Genomic DNA, 13,244 nt, shown 5'->3' with positions numbered 1-13,244 from the left:
CATACATCATCCATCTATCCACCCTTCCATCAATCAACCCATCTATCTATCTATCTATCTATCTATCTATCTATCTATCTATCTATCTATCTATCTATCTATCTATCTATCTATCAGTTTATCCATCCATCCACCCATCTATTCATCCACTCATCCACCCACCCACCCATCCATCCATCCATCCATCCATCCATTCATCCACCCATCCACCCAGTTATTCTACTTACTCATAGAAATGATAAGAATCAACTTTGACCCTCAAGGATCACATCCAGAGTTGAGGAAGACAAGCCAGTCACCATGACTGTGAGGCCTCCTAGCTTGTCGGCCATATGTGCTTGCTGGAACCACATCTTAGCACCATAAAGGTCTCAAGGAGGCAACAGAGCCCATGAGCCTTGTCTCAAGTGGCCATTGTTCTATTTGGCTTACGGATCTGGGTGACCTCACTTCCTGTCTGGGTTAAGCAAGCCAGTCCATTTCATGACACAAAGGGCAGCGAAGGACCAGTCGCATTCATCTTTAAAACTTGAGCTGGGCATTAAGGAAAAACGGAATGTTCTTAGCCTGGTTAGGGCAGAGATGGCCTAGAACAGTCCTGTGTAATGACTTTCTGGGAAAATGGAGACTGGTGCTCACTCCACGCTGTCCAGCATGGTAGCCACCAACTGTGGTAGAGCCTGAGATGCAGCTGGGCTGGCAAAGAAAACTAATCCTACTGAGCAGTGGTCACATGTGCTGATTGGCTACTACGTAGGTAGGGCACATTCTCCAACAGAAGCTAGAGATGTCATAATCACCTATGATGAGCTTAGGCTGGGAAATCAGTGGATGTGGGAAATGGGAGTCAGGTGGCTAAGAGGGAGCCAGGGCCAGCAGATGCACAGGAAGTCGAGAGATGGGAGGGTGATGCTCCCGGCAGCATCCCTGGCTCCATGCTTGCACCACAGTTGCCTGTAACCCAAACACTTCAGGAGGCCCAGGAGTTCAGGCTTGCCTGAGCGACACAACAAAACCTCATTACAACAAAACAAGGCAAAAACTTGGGCAAGCCGACCATTCTTGAGCTGTCCTGAGTGTCTTTGCTTCAAGTTCCCTTTGGGTTTTAACCACAGGGTCCCACCAACTGGGAGATGTGAGGCTCTTAGAAATTTGTTTCTCCTAACTGTGGAGATGAGAAAATCTAGTGCCTGTGACGACCAGCCTTCTCAGCGTGGAGTCCGGGGTTGTCTTCTGGCCTCTCTTCAGTCACATTTGTGTGTGTGCAGCAAGTGTGCCTGTTTGTGTGGATGTGAAGGCCCAAGGCTGACGTTGCAGTCTTCCTCCATACGCTGAGGCACTTCTCTCCCTGAGCCCAGAGCTCACAGGCACAGCTTATCTAGCCAGTCAGCATGCTCCGCGGAGCCTTCCTCTGCTTCTGAGTACTGGAATAGTGGACAGGGTGCCAAGCTGCCATGCTCCCGCTCAGCTGGCACTTCCATGGGTCTGGGAATTTAGACTCCCATCCTGATGCTCATAAAGCAAGTGCTTTGCCGGCCAACGCCTTTCCCCATCCTGGCCTCTTTTGTAAGGACACCAATCTTGTTCTCAGAGCCCTGCCCTCTTGCTGATTGCTACCTACAAAGCCCCAGTCCTGCTACCCAGGAGTGGTGTTGAATTTAAACATAAGAAATGTGGGTGGGGCACAAATATTCCAGGGCAGAACCTTAGTAGAAGATGGGGTTTTCTGTCTGGGAAGTGAACTCAGACCTGAGAGTTAAGACGACCTCAGAGCGGCAGGAATGAGAGCTTAGGCTAGCCCAGAGCAGCAGGAATGAGAGCTTAGGCTAGCCCAGAGCAGCAGGAATGAGAGTTTAGGCTAGCCCAGAGCAGCAGGAATGAGAGCTTAGGCTAACCCTGAGAAGCAGGAATGAGAGCTTAGGCTAGCCCAGAGCAGCAGGAATGAGAGCTCAGGCTAGCCCAGAGCAGCAGGAATGAGAGCTCAGGCTAGCCCAGAGCAGCGGGAATCCATGCTTGCTGCTGTCCTCACTTCCAGCTCCATCAGATCAAGGCTGATCGACTTGTGCAAGGTCACACAGTGAGGTCTGAGATACCTCTGGGGATTTGAACCCACGGCCTTGGTCACGACACACCACGTTGCCCAGCTTGGCTCTTGTCCTGGTTATTCTTTTTGAAGGCCCTACACACACTCATTTACAATGCTCAGTGTTGAATGTGCCTCCAAACTGGGGATGGGTAAGGCTAGACCAGGAAGCTGCCACCCGGAGGCCCATGCTCAGCACCCATCTCCTCTATGGTTTGTCCAAAGCTCACGATCAACCCTGGACACTGGACTGAATCCGCCAGCCTGGTCTTGATCACATTGCTGATGCCTTCCTCAGTCAACCTTCAAGCTCTTCACAGCCCAGGCCCCCTCTGCGTTTCTCCATCAGCCGCTCTCCAAGATCCACAGAGAGAGTAAGGAAGCCCCACAGGGTACCCTGGCTGTGGCTGGATCTCCCAGGGCCCCTGGGTTTCCGCCTACTTGACTCAAGCCATCTGTGTAGATGGCCCTATTCCCAGGAGCAAGGCACTCTAAGGGTGCCTCAAAGACACAGGTGCCAGCTCAGCACAGAGGCTCATGACATGGTGTTGGCTTCCTGTCTAGTTTCCCCATGTTGCCCTTGGCTTCGTGGACTCTGATGTCATAGAGTTCCCATTGCTGTGTCTTCTCAGAAGACAAATATACATTTGAGAGAAGCAAGGATTCCACACTTTCCCTTCCTCCCCCATTCTCATCCTTCCCTTCCCCCCCTCTCTTTTCTCCACAGGGTCTAGATATGCATCTGAGGCTGGCATGGAAGTCACTATGTTTGCCTATGCTGGGGATCCTCCTGCCTCAGCCTCCCAAGTGCTGGGGTTATGAGAACACATCGCTGAACCTAGCCTGTTTCCTGGAGTTCCTTTAGGATGGAAGTCAGAGCCAGGGAGAAAGCATGGGTCCTAGCTCTGCAGCCCCTGTTATGGGACTTGGAGGCACATCTTTCTTGTGAAGGCAGATCAGGACTAGAGAGCTGCCTCAAGAGGGGGACACTGCAGACCCTGAGAAGGCTGACAGAACCCCACCCACCCAGGTACCTTGTCACTAGGGTGGAGCAAGACAGAGACTGCCCTCATAGGCAAGGTCCGTGCCAGCTCGGGATGTATGCACATCTACCAAGCAACAGATTTAAAAGTCAGACTGCTCGCCCTGAAGCCTGATGTTTATTAATGTCTTTGTGTTTTCCCTGGATTCAGTGGGGCATAAGCTGACTTTGGAGCTGCCTAGGATCAAAGAGAAGACAAATCCCAAGGCCAGATGTAGGGCATCCACAGTTTCTATCTGGCAATGAGCTCAGCTGCAAGAACACGGTCCCCAGATCTTCTCCTAGAAAGAAAACAATGGCTCTGGAGGACACCGTGGCACACCCATTATCACTGTACAGCGTTTGCATCAAGTGGGGTCTTCTCTCCTGGCCATGTTTCTTTCTCCTCCCTGATGTTTTGATTTCCCTCTGTTCCTCCTCTCGCTGTATGTCTTCAACAACTTCACATCTGTTGCCTCATTGATTTTCCTCGCAGCCACCCTACGAGGGAGGACCCCATTATCGTCCCCGTTTAAGATGAAGCTGCCTGAGATCACACAGATCTGGGAGGTTCAACTCTGTGTCACTGTAAAGATGAGGACAGCTTAGCATCTTTGACAAATGATCTGTGTGCTCACACTGGGGCAGATCTAGGTTGAGGGGTGCTTGGGTGCTTAGCGTTTAGTCAAGTATATCAGCTAGGAAAGGGAGGCTTGCAAAGAAATAATGAGTGAATTACCCATAATTGAGGAATGGGGAACAGAGAGCCACATGGCTGGCATGGAGGGATAGAAGCAACAGGTAACTTTTGGATTTGAGGCTAGCCTGGGCTACAGAGCAAGTTCCAGGCCAGCCTGGGCTATACAGAAACCCTGTCAGGAAAAAAAAAGAATCTTCAAGGTTAGAGAATGGTGTTAATCTTGTGTGGGGACCGCGTAGGCCCAGGGAGCTAGAAAAACAGCAGGCTGCACTCTGAAACCAGCCGCTGGGAATTTTATTTCATGACCTCAGTTGAGTCAGCAGCAGGCTGTCCTAGCGGGGTGGTTGGGGCTGAGGGGACAGCCTGAGCAAGAACAGAACACTGCCTCACATAGGAGCCATCTCACAGGTCTGAGCAAAGTTGAAGTGCAATGTTTTTGCAGAGCCCCACCATCTAGGACAAGGCTGGGCTTTGGGATCCAAAGACCCTGGGTTTGAATCCTGCCTCATTCATGCTTTGCCCGTAAGACCCTGCCTTAGGGTTTCTGTTGCTGCGACAAAACATCACGACCAAAGCTGCTTGGGGAGCAAAGGGTTTATTTTGGCTGACAGTTCCACACTACAATCCATCATTGAGGGCAGTCTGAACAGAGAGTCAAGCAGGGCAGGAACCTGAATGCTGGAGCTGATGCAGAAGCCATAGAGGGTGCTGCTTACTGGCTTGCTCCTCATGGCTTGCTCAGCCTGCTTTCTTGTAGAACCCAGGACCAGCAGCACCAGTGATAACACCAATCCTAAATCAATTGCCACTCAAAAAAATGTATCATAGGCTTGACCACATGCCAATCTGGTGGGGACATTTTCTCAATGGATGTTTCCTCCTTTCAAATAACTCTAGCTTGTGTCAAGTTGACACAAAACTAGCCAGCACAGACCCCAAGACAAGTGCCTGGGCATTCCCGAGATTCAGTTTCCACTTCTGTAGAACCCAGATAGCAGTATCATCTGATAGAATTGGGCAGGCTCAGGTGGGAGACTGTCAAGTAGGCACACAGTATATTTACACTGGTCTCATAGCCACCTCCTATCACGAGAAGGCCAGGAAGTGGGAGTGTTCGGGGTCTTCAGCTTCCAGCACAGCCCCATCTCTCCAAGGCTCAACTACCTGGAGAGAGCCAAGTTCATGACTGTTCTGGCTTTTCCCAGCCCTGTGACTTCAGCCTCACAGTAATGATCATGACAACCCACCAGATATAGTGATATATTATTTGTGTTTTAATAAATAAAGCTTGCCTAGAGATCAGAGAGTAAAACAGCTTCACTGGACAGCCATAGAGACCAGGCAGTGGTGGCGCACACCTTTGATCCCAATAGACACACTAGTTAGCCACAGGGGCCAGGTGGTGGTGGTGCATACCTTTAATCCCAGCACTAGAGAGGAATATAAGATGGGAGGAGATAGCTCTCAGAGATGCAGTCTCCTTCTGAGATTCCTGAAGGCAGGATTACCATTTCCAAACTGAGGTCGAGGTAAGAACCAGTAGCTGGCTCTTTTGCTTTTCGGATCTTCAGGTTGAACCCCAGTATCTGTCCCTGGGCTTTTATTAATCATGCTAGAACTGGCAGATGGAACGACTTTGGCTGGTGGCTAAGAAGTGCCGGAACTCTTGAATTCGGACTCAGTCAGTTTCAGTGTGAGCCAAGGTTTCTGGGGCTATTGAGCAGCCTTGCTTTGTGATTCGTCTTGGCTGCCAGAAATAAGCCCTGAGCTCCCTCTTTTGAAGTCAATGCTTTAGGAAAATTCTAGCTGCCCCACATCTCCATTCCAGTGGCCTTTGGAGTTCAGTGAGCAAAATCAGTGGCTGTGTCTAGGTGGAGGTTTGTTCCACCATGTTATTATTCCATAACAGGGTAGAACTCAGTGTGGCCAACCCAGCCCCCCAGACTCTGCCTGGGTTCAAGGCTTCCCTAGCCATCTCTGGATGACAACTGGAGGTGAAACTTCAGCTACTCTAAGCCTCAGTTTCCTCATCTGTGAGGATCAGAACCGGAAACCATGACCACACACTCACCAGTCATCACCGCAGTCTCACTACACCTTCACCTCTGACTCAGTTTACCCTCCGTGTCCTCAACCTGAGTACCAGGCACTGTGCCGGTCATCACCCACCTTGCTAATGTTGACTGGACCCTGCTGTGCGGGGCCTTTGAAATATGGAGGCGTCATGGGACTTGGTGTCAAGAGGTGTATTTTGAAGATTGATTTGGGGGTCTGTGGAAGTGGTTCAGTGGGTAAAACACTCCCTTGAAGACTTGGGTTCAGGCCCCAGCACCAATGCAAAAGCAAGTATGTCCATCTGTGACTCCACTACTGGGGAGGTAGAGGCAGGTGGACTTCTGGGGTTTACTGGCCGGCCGGTAAGGTTGAGAGCTACTGAGGAAGACCACCAGCAGCATCCACCTCTGGTCTCCACACCTGCACACACACACCTGCACACACACATCTGCACACACACACCTGCACACACACACCTGCACACACACACCTGCACACACACACACCTGCACACACACCTGCACACACACACCTGCACACACACACCTGCACACACACACACCTGCACACACACACCTGCACACACACATGTGCATGCAGGCACACATACACACGTACACATGATCGGACCTCATTTTGTAGCCCAATCTGGTCTGGAACTCACAATCCTCACTCAGCTCAGCCTCCCGAGAGCTGGGGTGTTAGGTGTGAGCCACCACAACTAGCCAAAAGGCTGGTTTTAATACGAGAACAACAGGCTTTGCTGCATCCATTTCAAAGTGTACGGCATGATGTCACAGGACACGAGTGAGCCTTATGTGGTGTCACCTATCACCAAGCACTTGGGAAATGGAAGCAGGAGGATTAAGCATTTAAGGCCAGCCTGGGATACATGTAACCCTGTATCAGTGCCTCCCCCAAGATGCATGCACACACATATGAAGTAAAATGGGCAATACAGCAGAATTCATTGACATACTAATGTCATAAGTTGCTCATTTCTTGCCTCCCAAAATGAGATTCCTAAAAATAACACCTGTCCTCCACATTAAGAGTACCATACAGGCCTGGGATTGACATAGCTGCAAGCCACTTGTGAGCCCCTTCTTTCTGTGCCTCAGTTTCCCTTATCTGCACAGCAGGAATAACAAGCATTTCTGTCCGGTGGGTTGTGTGGTGAAGATTCTCCACATGATTGTCACAAATCACCCAGCACAAGGCTTGGAACAGAGCCAATGCCCCGCAATGGATTCTTTCATTACTGACACGCTCTGCTGTGATCTGCAGAGGTAACCCGTCCCCCTGCTCCAAGGCCCTCACAAAGCCAGCAGGTTTACTCTGTGCTATTCTCAGGGCCACCTCAGGGTTGCTTCCTCAAACATAGCAGTGGGACACTGAATGGGGACTAGCATGTTCTTACAGCTGGACTGCACTCCATTTGCAGTGAAGGACAATGAACACCATGGCTCACCATCTTTTGTTCCCTTTCATTTAGGGGCCTCCCGAAATCTGGGGGAACAGGGAGGACAGCAAGTGTATGTGTCTCCATCCTCCTCCTGTGGGTTTCTGTCTTTTCCTGGTGTAGAACTCTCTTCTTGGCCCCTGCTGCATCCCTTTAGGGCCAGCCCCAGTGCTTTCTGCTCATCAGCCCCAGTGAGAACAATATATGGCCGCCTGTCAGACTCCACAGTGGTCTATCCCTCCACGAAAGCACTAGACCGACAGTTCAGAACCCTCGGGTCTCTTGCTGGGGTGCAGGTCTGCACAGGAAGTAGGGCCTTGCACAGTGCCATGAGTGTCGCCCATGTTCCCCCTTCCATACATCAAACTCCCATTCCCAACTAGATGACGCTTAGGACAGGCTTTGGAAAGTGTCTGAGGGGTTGAACCCCAAGATGAGCTGATGGCCCCAGACCTCACTGTCTTTGGTCAGCACATGAGAGTGAGAATTCAGCCATCAAGTGGACAGTCCTTAACAGACACCAACTCTGTGAGCTTGGACTTCCAGACACCAGAACTATGATTAGTGAACTAATGTGTTTCCAGTCATATAATCCAAGGGATTTTTGTTACAGTGGCTTTAACAGAGCCATGTCAGAACTCAGCACGTAGACTTGAACTTTTTCTAGAAGGTTCTCTCACACCTTCATTGCCATTGACTGTGAACTCCGATTCCTGGTTGTAGGTTCAAAGCCTGGCAGTATGAGGGTCTGGGAAGGAAAACTGTCTATATCATGTGGTACTAAGTTCTCCCTTGCTAAAAAAGGCTGTGGACAGGCAACTAGGGCTGATTGCTGGCCCTTCCCCCTCACTTTGGCCTCACCTCAGTGTTTATGTAAGCATCTGCTTCACCTAACTTCAGGAGACTGACTTCTTGGTGCCTGTTCATAGAGGAAGTTTGCTCAGAAAAACATTGCCTGCCTGTCGGGTCGGATGTGTGCCAGCTACACCAATTACAGAAAGAATCCTGTAACCGCCCTTCCGGGTTGATTTCATCACCCCAGCTTCTGGTATGTCCTCCCAGTGGCAGAATGGAATCCCAGACAAGATGGTCTTCTTGTAGGTCTAACACACCCAAGCAATGGAGTGAGCTTTAGGGTGGGGGCAGTTCCGATTTCAACGCCGCTGCTAACCTGCTCCCCAGATTCAGCCCAGTCACTCTCCAGAAGAGCCCTGCCTCTCTAATGGAGTCCAAACACTGGCAGAAAAGAATGAGCCAGGATCTGAGTTTGAAGATACCTTTCTGAGAACAGCCTCCTTCTGCCGGCTTCTCATCTCTACTTCCCCGCTGTTCACTGTGTATCAAAAGCTAGCAGTGAATTCTGCCTGAGGAACAAGGATCAAGTACAACAAGAAGGGAGTGGAGTCACACGGCCAGGCCATCACCTGGCTGAGAAACCATCCTGGCTTTCAACAGGACTCACATGTGGGCTTCTTTCCAGCTAACCAAATCTTCCTCTTTCCTGCTACCAGTTGCGGCTTTGAGCTCCCCTAGTGGAAGTACGCAGTACTGGCCTGCAGCAGCAAACCACCCTGAGCGCCCCTAGTGGAGGTACGCAGTACTGGCTTGCAGCAGCAAACCATCCTGAAGCTGGAGAGCTAGAGAGAGGGTAGACTGCATTCCTTGCAAGGACGAACTCCTGATCAAAAGTCATGGACCAAACAGCTCTGTTCAGCAAACATGCTCTTTGCCTTGGAGGGGAAAAGAAAGTAGGCGGGTATTGTTTCCCTATGTACAGCAGAGCGACGTGAACACAAGAAGAATCCCTCAAGTGTGGATCAGGTAGCCGCTGGTGGAGGCAGCCCAAACTCATTGAAAAAGGACAGCAATTCATAGGAAAAGAGAGTTATGGGGAATGTAACAGCAACATATGTCAGAGATCGCAGGAGGTAGCAAGTTAGAGTCTCGCTGAGCAATATTGAATTTGCTTTGTTAACCCAAGGGGAAAAGAAAGCTCAGTCTTAGCATGTACGTATGATTACTCTCCATATGTGTGTTTTAGACAATAAGGGCCCCCTTCAAAAACATACATTTCATACTTATTCCTGCTTCCCAGCAAAGCATCCCAGAGAACGCTAGCCCTGCACGGGCAGGCACACCGCAACAAGTCCCCACCCCTCACAGGGCAAGCAGAAAGTCTAGTCTGCAACACTGGCCTCCTCTGACACCTCTCCTGTCTGGTCTGCGTGGATTTGAGCTGCAGGTTAAAAATAGAATTCACTGTGGAAGATCGGTTGTTTCCAAATGGACCATTTAGAACTGGCAGTGCCCATGGGCCACTCTGGTTCTCTTCTTATGACTCAGTCAGAACCCCATGGTTAGTAATAAGCCTTTGGAAGAAGTATATCAGTAGACTTTGACTTGGTGGTGCCATGAAGTTAATTTTAAAAAACATATATGCTCAGTAGACATGGTGTGAAGCAATTGGAAAACACAAAGTGTCTTTAAAAATTCAAAACACAAATGTACACATCCTGTTCTTCCTTCTACACACTGGCACACACTGGGGAATTAGGATGCAGAATCTTGATCCTGGGTGACATTTAACACATGCCATTAGGACCCCACCCACCATGCCCAGAGTAGTGTTTTAGAGAATGCAGAACTGTAAAGGAGAATCGCTTTAGAAAAGATGGCAAGCTCCAGGACATCTCTGAGCTGCTTGTGGTGTGTGTGTGTGTGTGTGTGTGTGTGTGTGTGTACAGATTTAACAGCTGGGGACGGGCAATCTGCACCCCATTCAAGGCCACCACGCTATTGTTGGAAAGAGACAGCTAATTAAAGGTCATGCTGGGTAGAAAGCATTGATTTAAACCAAACCTCTTTTCCATCTTTCCCAGGGAAACAGCCCAGACCTGGTGTAAATTGGAAATACCACAGCCTCACAAAGAGGGGAGGTGTCTTAGTAATATGTTTTGTTAAATAAAGAAGGGCAAAGCATGTCGGTGATCTCACTTCTGGGCACTCCTGGTCCTAAGGAAAAGAGCAAGACTCAGAAGCAGGGCCTGGAGCTGAGAGCTGTCCGGGGCCTCTGGTGCTGAACCCAGGGGTACAGAATTCCCTGGAGAGATGTCGCAATGCATGCCTGTCCCCTGAACTCCAGATCAATAAGACCCAAAAGAAACGAAACTCCACATGGGCAGGGGAGCACCCCATGCTGTGGTCAACTCAGGTAGACATCCCAACTATGAGTTTTAAGTTACCACGGGGGAAATAAGGGTCACACCTTGCCAAGAGGAGCGGCTAAGTGGTCCAATCCCCCAAACCCGGCACACTAGGCTCTCCCAGTATGTCAATCCCCATAGCTCTGGGGGCCAGCTTTAGATGAGTTAGATTTCCCATTCTTGTCTCTACCTCAGCATCTCATTATAACTTCCTGGGACCCCAGCAGGGTGGAGCAAAGGTGTAGCTCCAGGTAGTGAAGGGATTGATAACCTCCACAAATTCAAACCCTTTTCTAACCAGCAAGCACTTGGATTGCACTAGCACTCCACTTCCTTCCAAATATCCAAATATCGATGAGGTAGGCTAGGCTGTATGGCGGAGAAGGGGCCCAGCCACTGACGCTCTGACACCTCTTTTCTCACCAAGTTCTGGGAGCCCTGAGTGCCCCAGAAAGCCACACCCAAGTCCAATTTCTTGACACTTTACTGGGACCCATCCAGGGGACAGCCCCTCCAGGTAGCCCGAGCCAGTGTAGAATGGTGGGATGAGAGGGAATTTGGTGACAAGCAGTCAGCTGTCCCCTTCCCATACCTATCCTCTTTCACAGAGAGCGACAAAATAACCTGGCAGTTAGCCCTGGGTGCAGTTACAGAGAGCTTGCAGAATCTGTAGGTTTGAAGAGGTCTCCACTCCAAGGAGCTCCTCTGGACTACAAAAGAAGAGTCTGCCCCAGCCCGAAAGATCGACGAAGGACCGAAGTCCAAGGCAAGAGTCCTTCAGACGCATCCCCACCTCCGCTCTCCGGCAGGGACGAGGTGCTCAGCCCTGAATCCCAGCGGCCCGGAGGCGTGTGTGTCTTCGGACTAGCCGCGACCCCCAACCGCTCAGGTTAGCAGCTACAACTTTGCCCCCTCTGGGCCGGGGCCCTCAGGGTACTTACCTTCCTCCCGAGCTGCCACCGGGTTCCCTAGTAGCAGAGCGACCAGAAGCAGAGTGATCCTGCCGGGTCCCGCGGTGTGTGGCCGTGCCACGGGCATCGTGGCTGCGGAGCCGGGCTCCTCACCGGGAGATCCGTTTGGCGGGGTTCAAACAGAAGGACCCGAGCAGCGGGGTCCAGGTAGAAGGATCCGGGCTGCCGGAACCAGTCAGAGGGATCCAGGCAGCGGGGTCCAGGCAGAAGGATCCGGACAGCAGGATTCTGGCAGCGTGGTTCAGACAGACTGATGTGAGCAGAAGGCTCCAAGCATCCGAGTTCCAGAACGAGGTCCAGGCAGAGGAATCGGTGCAGCGGGGTACAAGCAGAGGGATCCGGACAGAAGAATCCGGGCAGAGCGAACCGGGCAGTAGGGTCGAGGCAGCGGCTCCTGGCGGACGCGCAGCCCGCGGTGGTTCTGGCCGAGCTGCACCAAGAACGGGCGACAGGCGAGTGAGGAGGAGCCGCGGGCGGCGAGCTAGCGGAGGGCGGGGGCTGGGGCCCGAGCGAGCCAGCGAGAGAGCGAGCAGGAGAAAGAGCGAGAGAGCGAGCGAGGAGCGAGGGGAGTGAGCGCGAGGAGGCGGCCAAGGGCCGCTCCGGGGCAGCCTGATCCTCAGGCCCTGAGAAGTTGGAGATCCCACCGTGTCCCGGGTGGGCCCAGGGCCCCCTCTCTTTCCACGGATGCTGGGGCAGCCAGACAAGGCGGAAGAGTGCCCGATGTGTCCTTGCAAACCCAGTCAGTAGGCCAGCTCTCTCTCCACCGCGGAGCCCTTTTTTCGGTCCCTGAGGGCCCCACCCGCCAATGCCCTGGTGCTTCCACACACAGTCCCAGTAACCTAGGAAGTCACACTGACTGCATCCAGGGACCTCTGGACCAATACACAGGACTATGGAATCCTGTCTGATACCAAGAGGCTCTCCACCCTGGAGACACCCAGCCACAAACTCCTAGGTGTAGCCCCACAGCCCATGTTAGGATCCCAGCTCCACTGGCTACCGTCTTGCTCTCAACGGGGCTCTGAAGAACCTCCAGGATTCCAGAGCCTGAGCCCCATTTTCCCCTCCCCCAGAGAGAGCTCTGGGTCCAAGCCCTGGTCGCTGCTGTCCAGTTCAGATTCTCTAGCAACGTGTCTTTCTTCCACAGAGGAGACAAGCAGCCACTTGTAGCCAGGCATTGGCCAAGGGCCAGGTGGAGATGCCTCATACCAAGGGAGACCGACCTCCTTGTTCTGCAGAGTTTCACAGGCCCAGCTGGCTTCCCAGGCCCCTCACTCCCAGTTCAAAGCCCTCCCCTCCCCCACCCCACCTTGCCACTGCACAGGCAGGGAGCAGATGGAGAGAAGGTTGTAGCAACTGGGAAAAATGTCTTTAGCACAGTGGAGGAGCTGAGAATCTCTAAAAAACGAGTGGGGGAGGGGAGAACTGGAAGCGGAGGGGTGGGGGCTGTGAGGAGGAAGTAATGGTCCAGGCTCCAGAGGCCCCTCCACACTTGCTCTTCGGGTGTTCTGGCCATCCACTTGACGTCTAGACTCTGTTAGGTGATGGAGAACACCCTAGTTCCTCCATGCTCACGTAGGCTCTCCAGCTAGTAAAGCCAGACATATTTCAGAAGTAGAAGGCCCTGTTCCTCTTCTAGGGGAACCCGAGATCCTGTTCTGCCTTCCTGCAGAAGGGACAGGAGCTGTAGAGAGCGGCCCAGCCCACCCCCTCATTCTCAGGGCTTGCACAGGTCTAGCATCAGACACT

General features: G+C 51.9%; 1 protein-coding gene across 3 annotated transcripts in view; it reads right to left on the bottom strand.

Annotated features, from left to right (window-relative positions):
* Sez6l (seizure related 6 homolog like) overlaps positions 1-12,306 on the bottom strand; it is a 163,831-nt gene extending 151,525 nt beyond the window's left edge. Inside the window, exon 1 of one of the 3 annotated variants that reach the window (XM_075983452.1) lies at positions 11,466-12,306. In XM_075983452.1, the coding sequence (XP_075839567.1) occupies positions 11,466-11,562 (97 nt within the window). In that variant the 5' untranslated portion in view covers positions 11,563-12,306. The remainder of the gene's footprint in view (positions 1-11,465) is intronic. The other 2 variants (XM_075983445.1, XM_075983462.1) reach the window with 2 other exon arrangements.
* Between the last annotated feature and the right edge of the window lie 938 nt (positions 12,307-13,244).

This window comes from Microtus pennsylvanicus, chromosome 1 (genome assembly GCF_037038515.1).
Source record: "Microtus pennsylvanicus isolate mMicPen1 chromosome 1, mMicPen1.hap1, whole genome shotgun sequence".
Classification (NCBI taxonomy): Eukaryota; Metazoa; Chordata; class Mammalia; order Rodentia; family Cricetidae; genus Microtus; species Microtus pennsylvanicus.
This window is presented reverse-complemented; position numbering and strand designations above follow the sequence as displayed.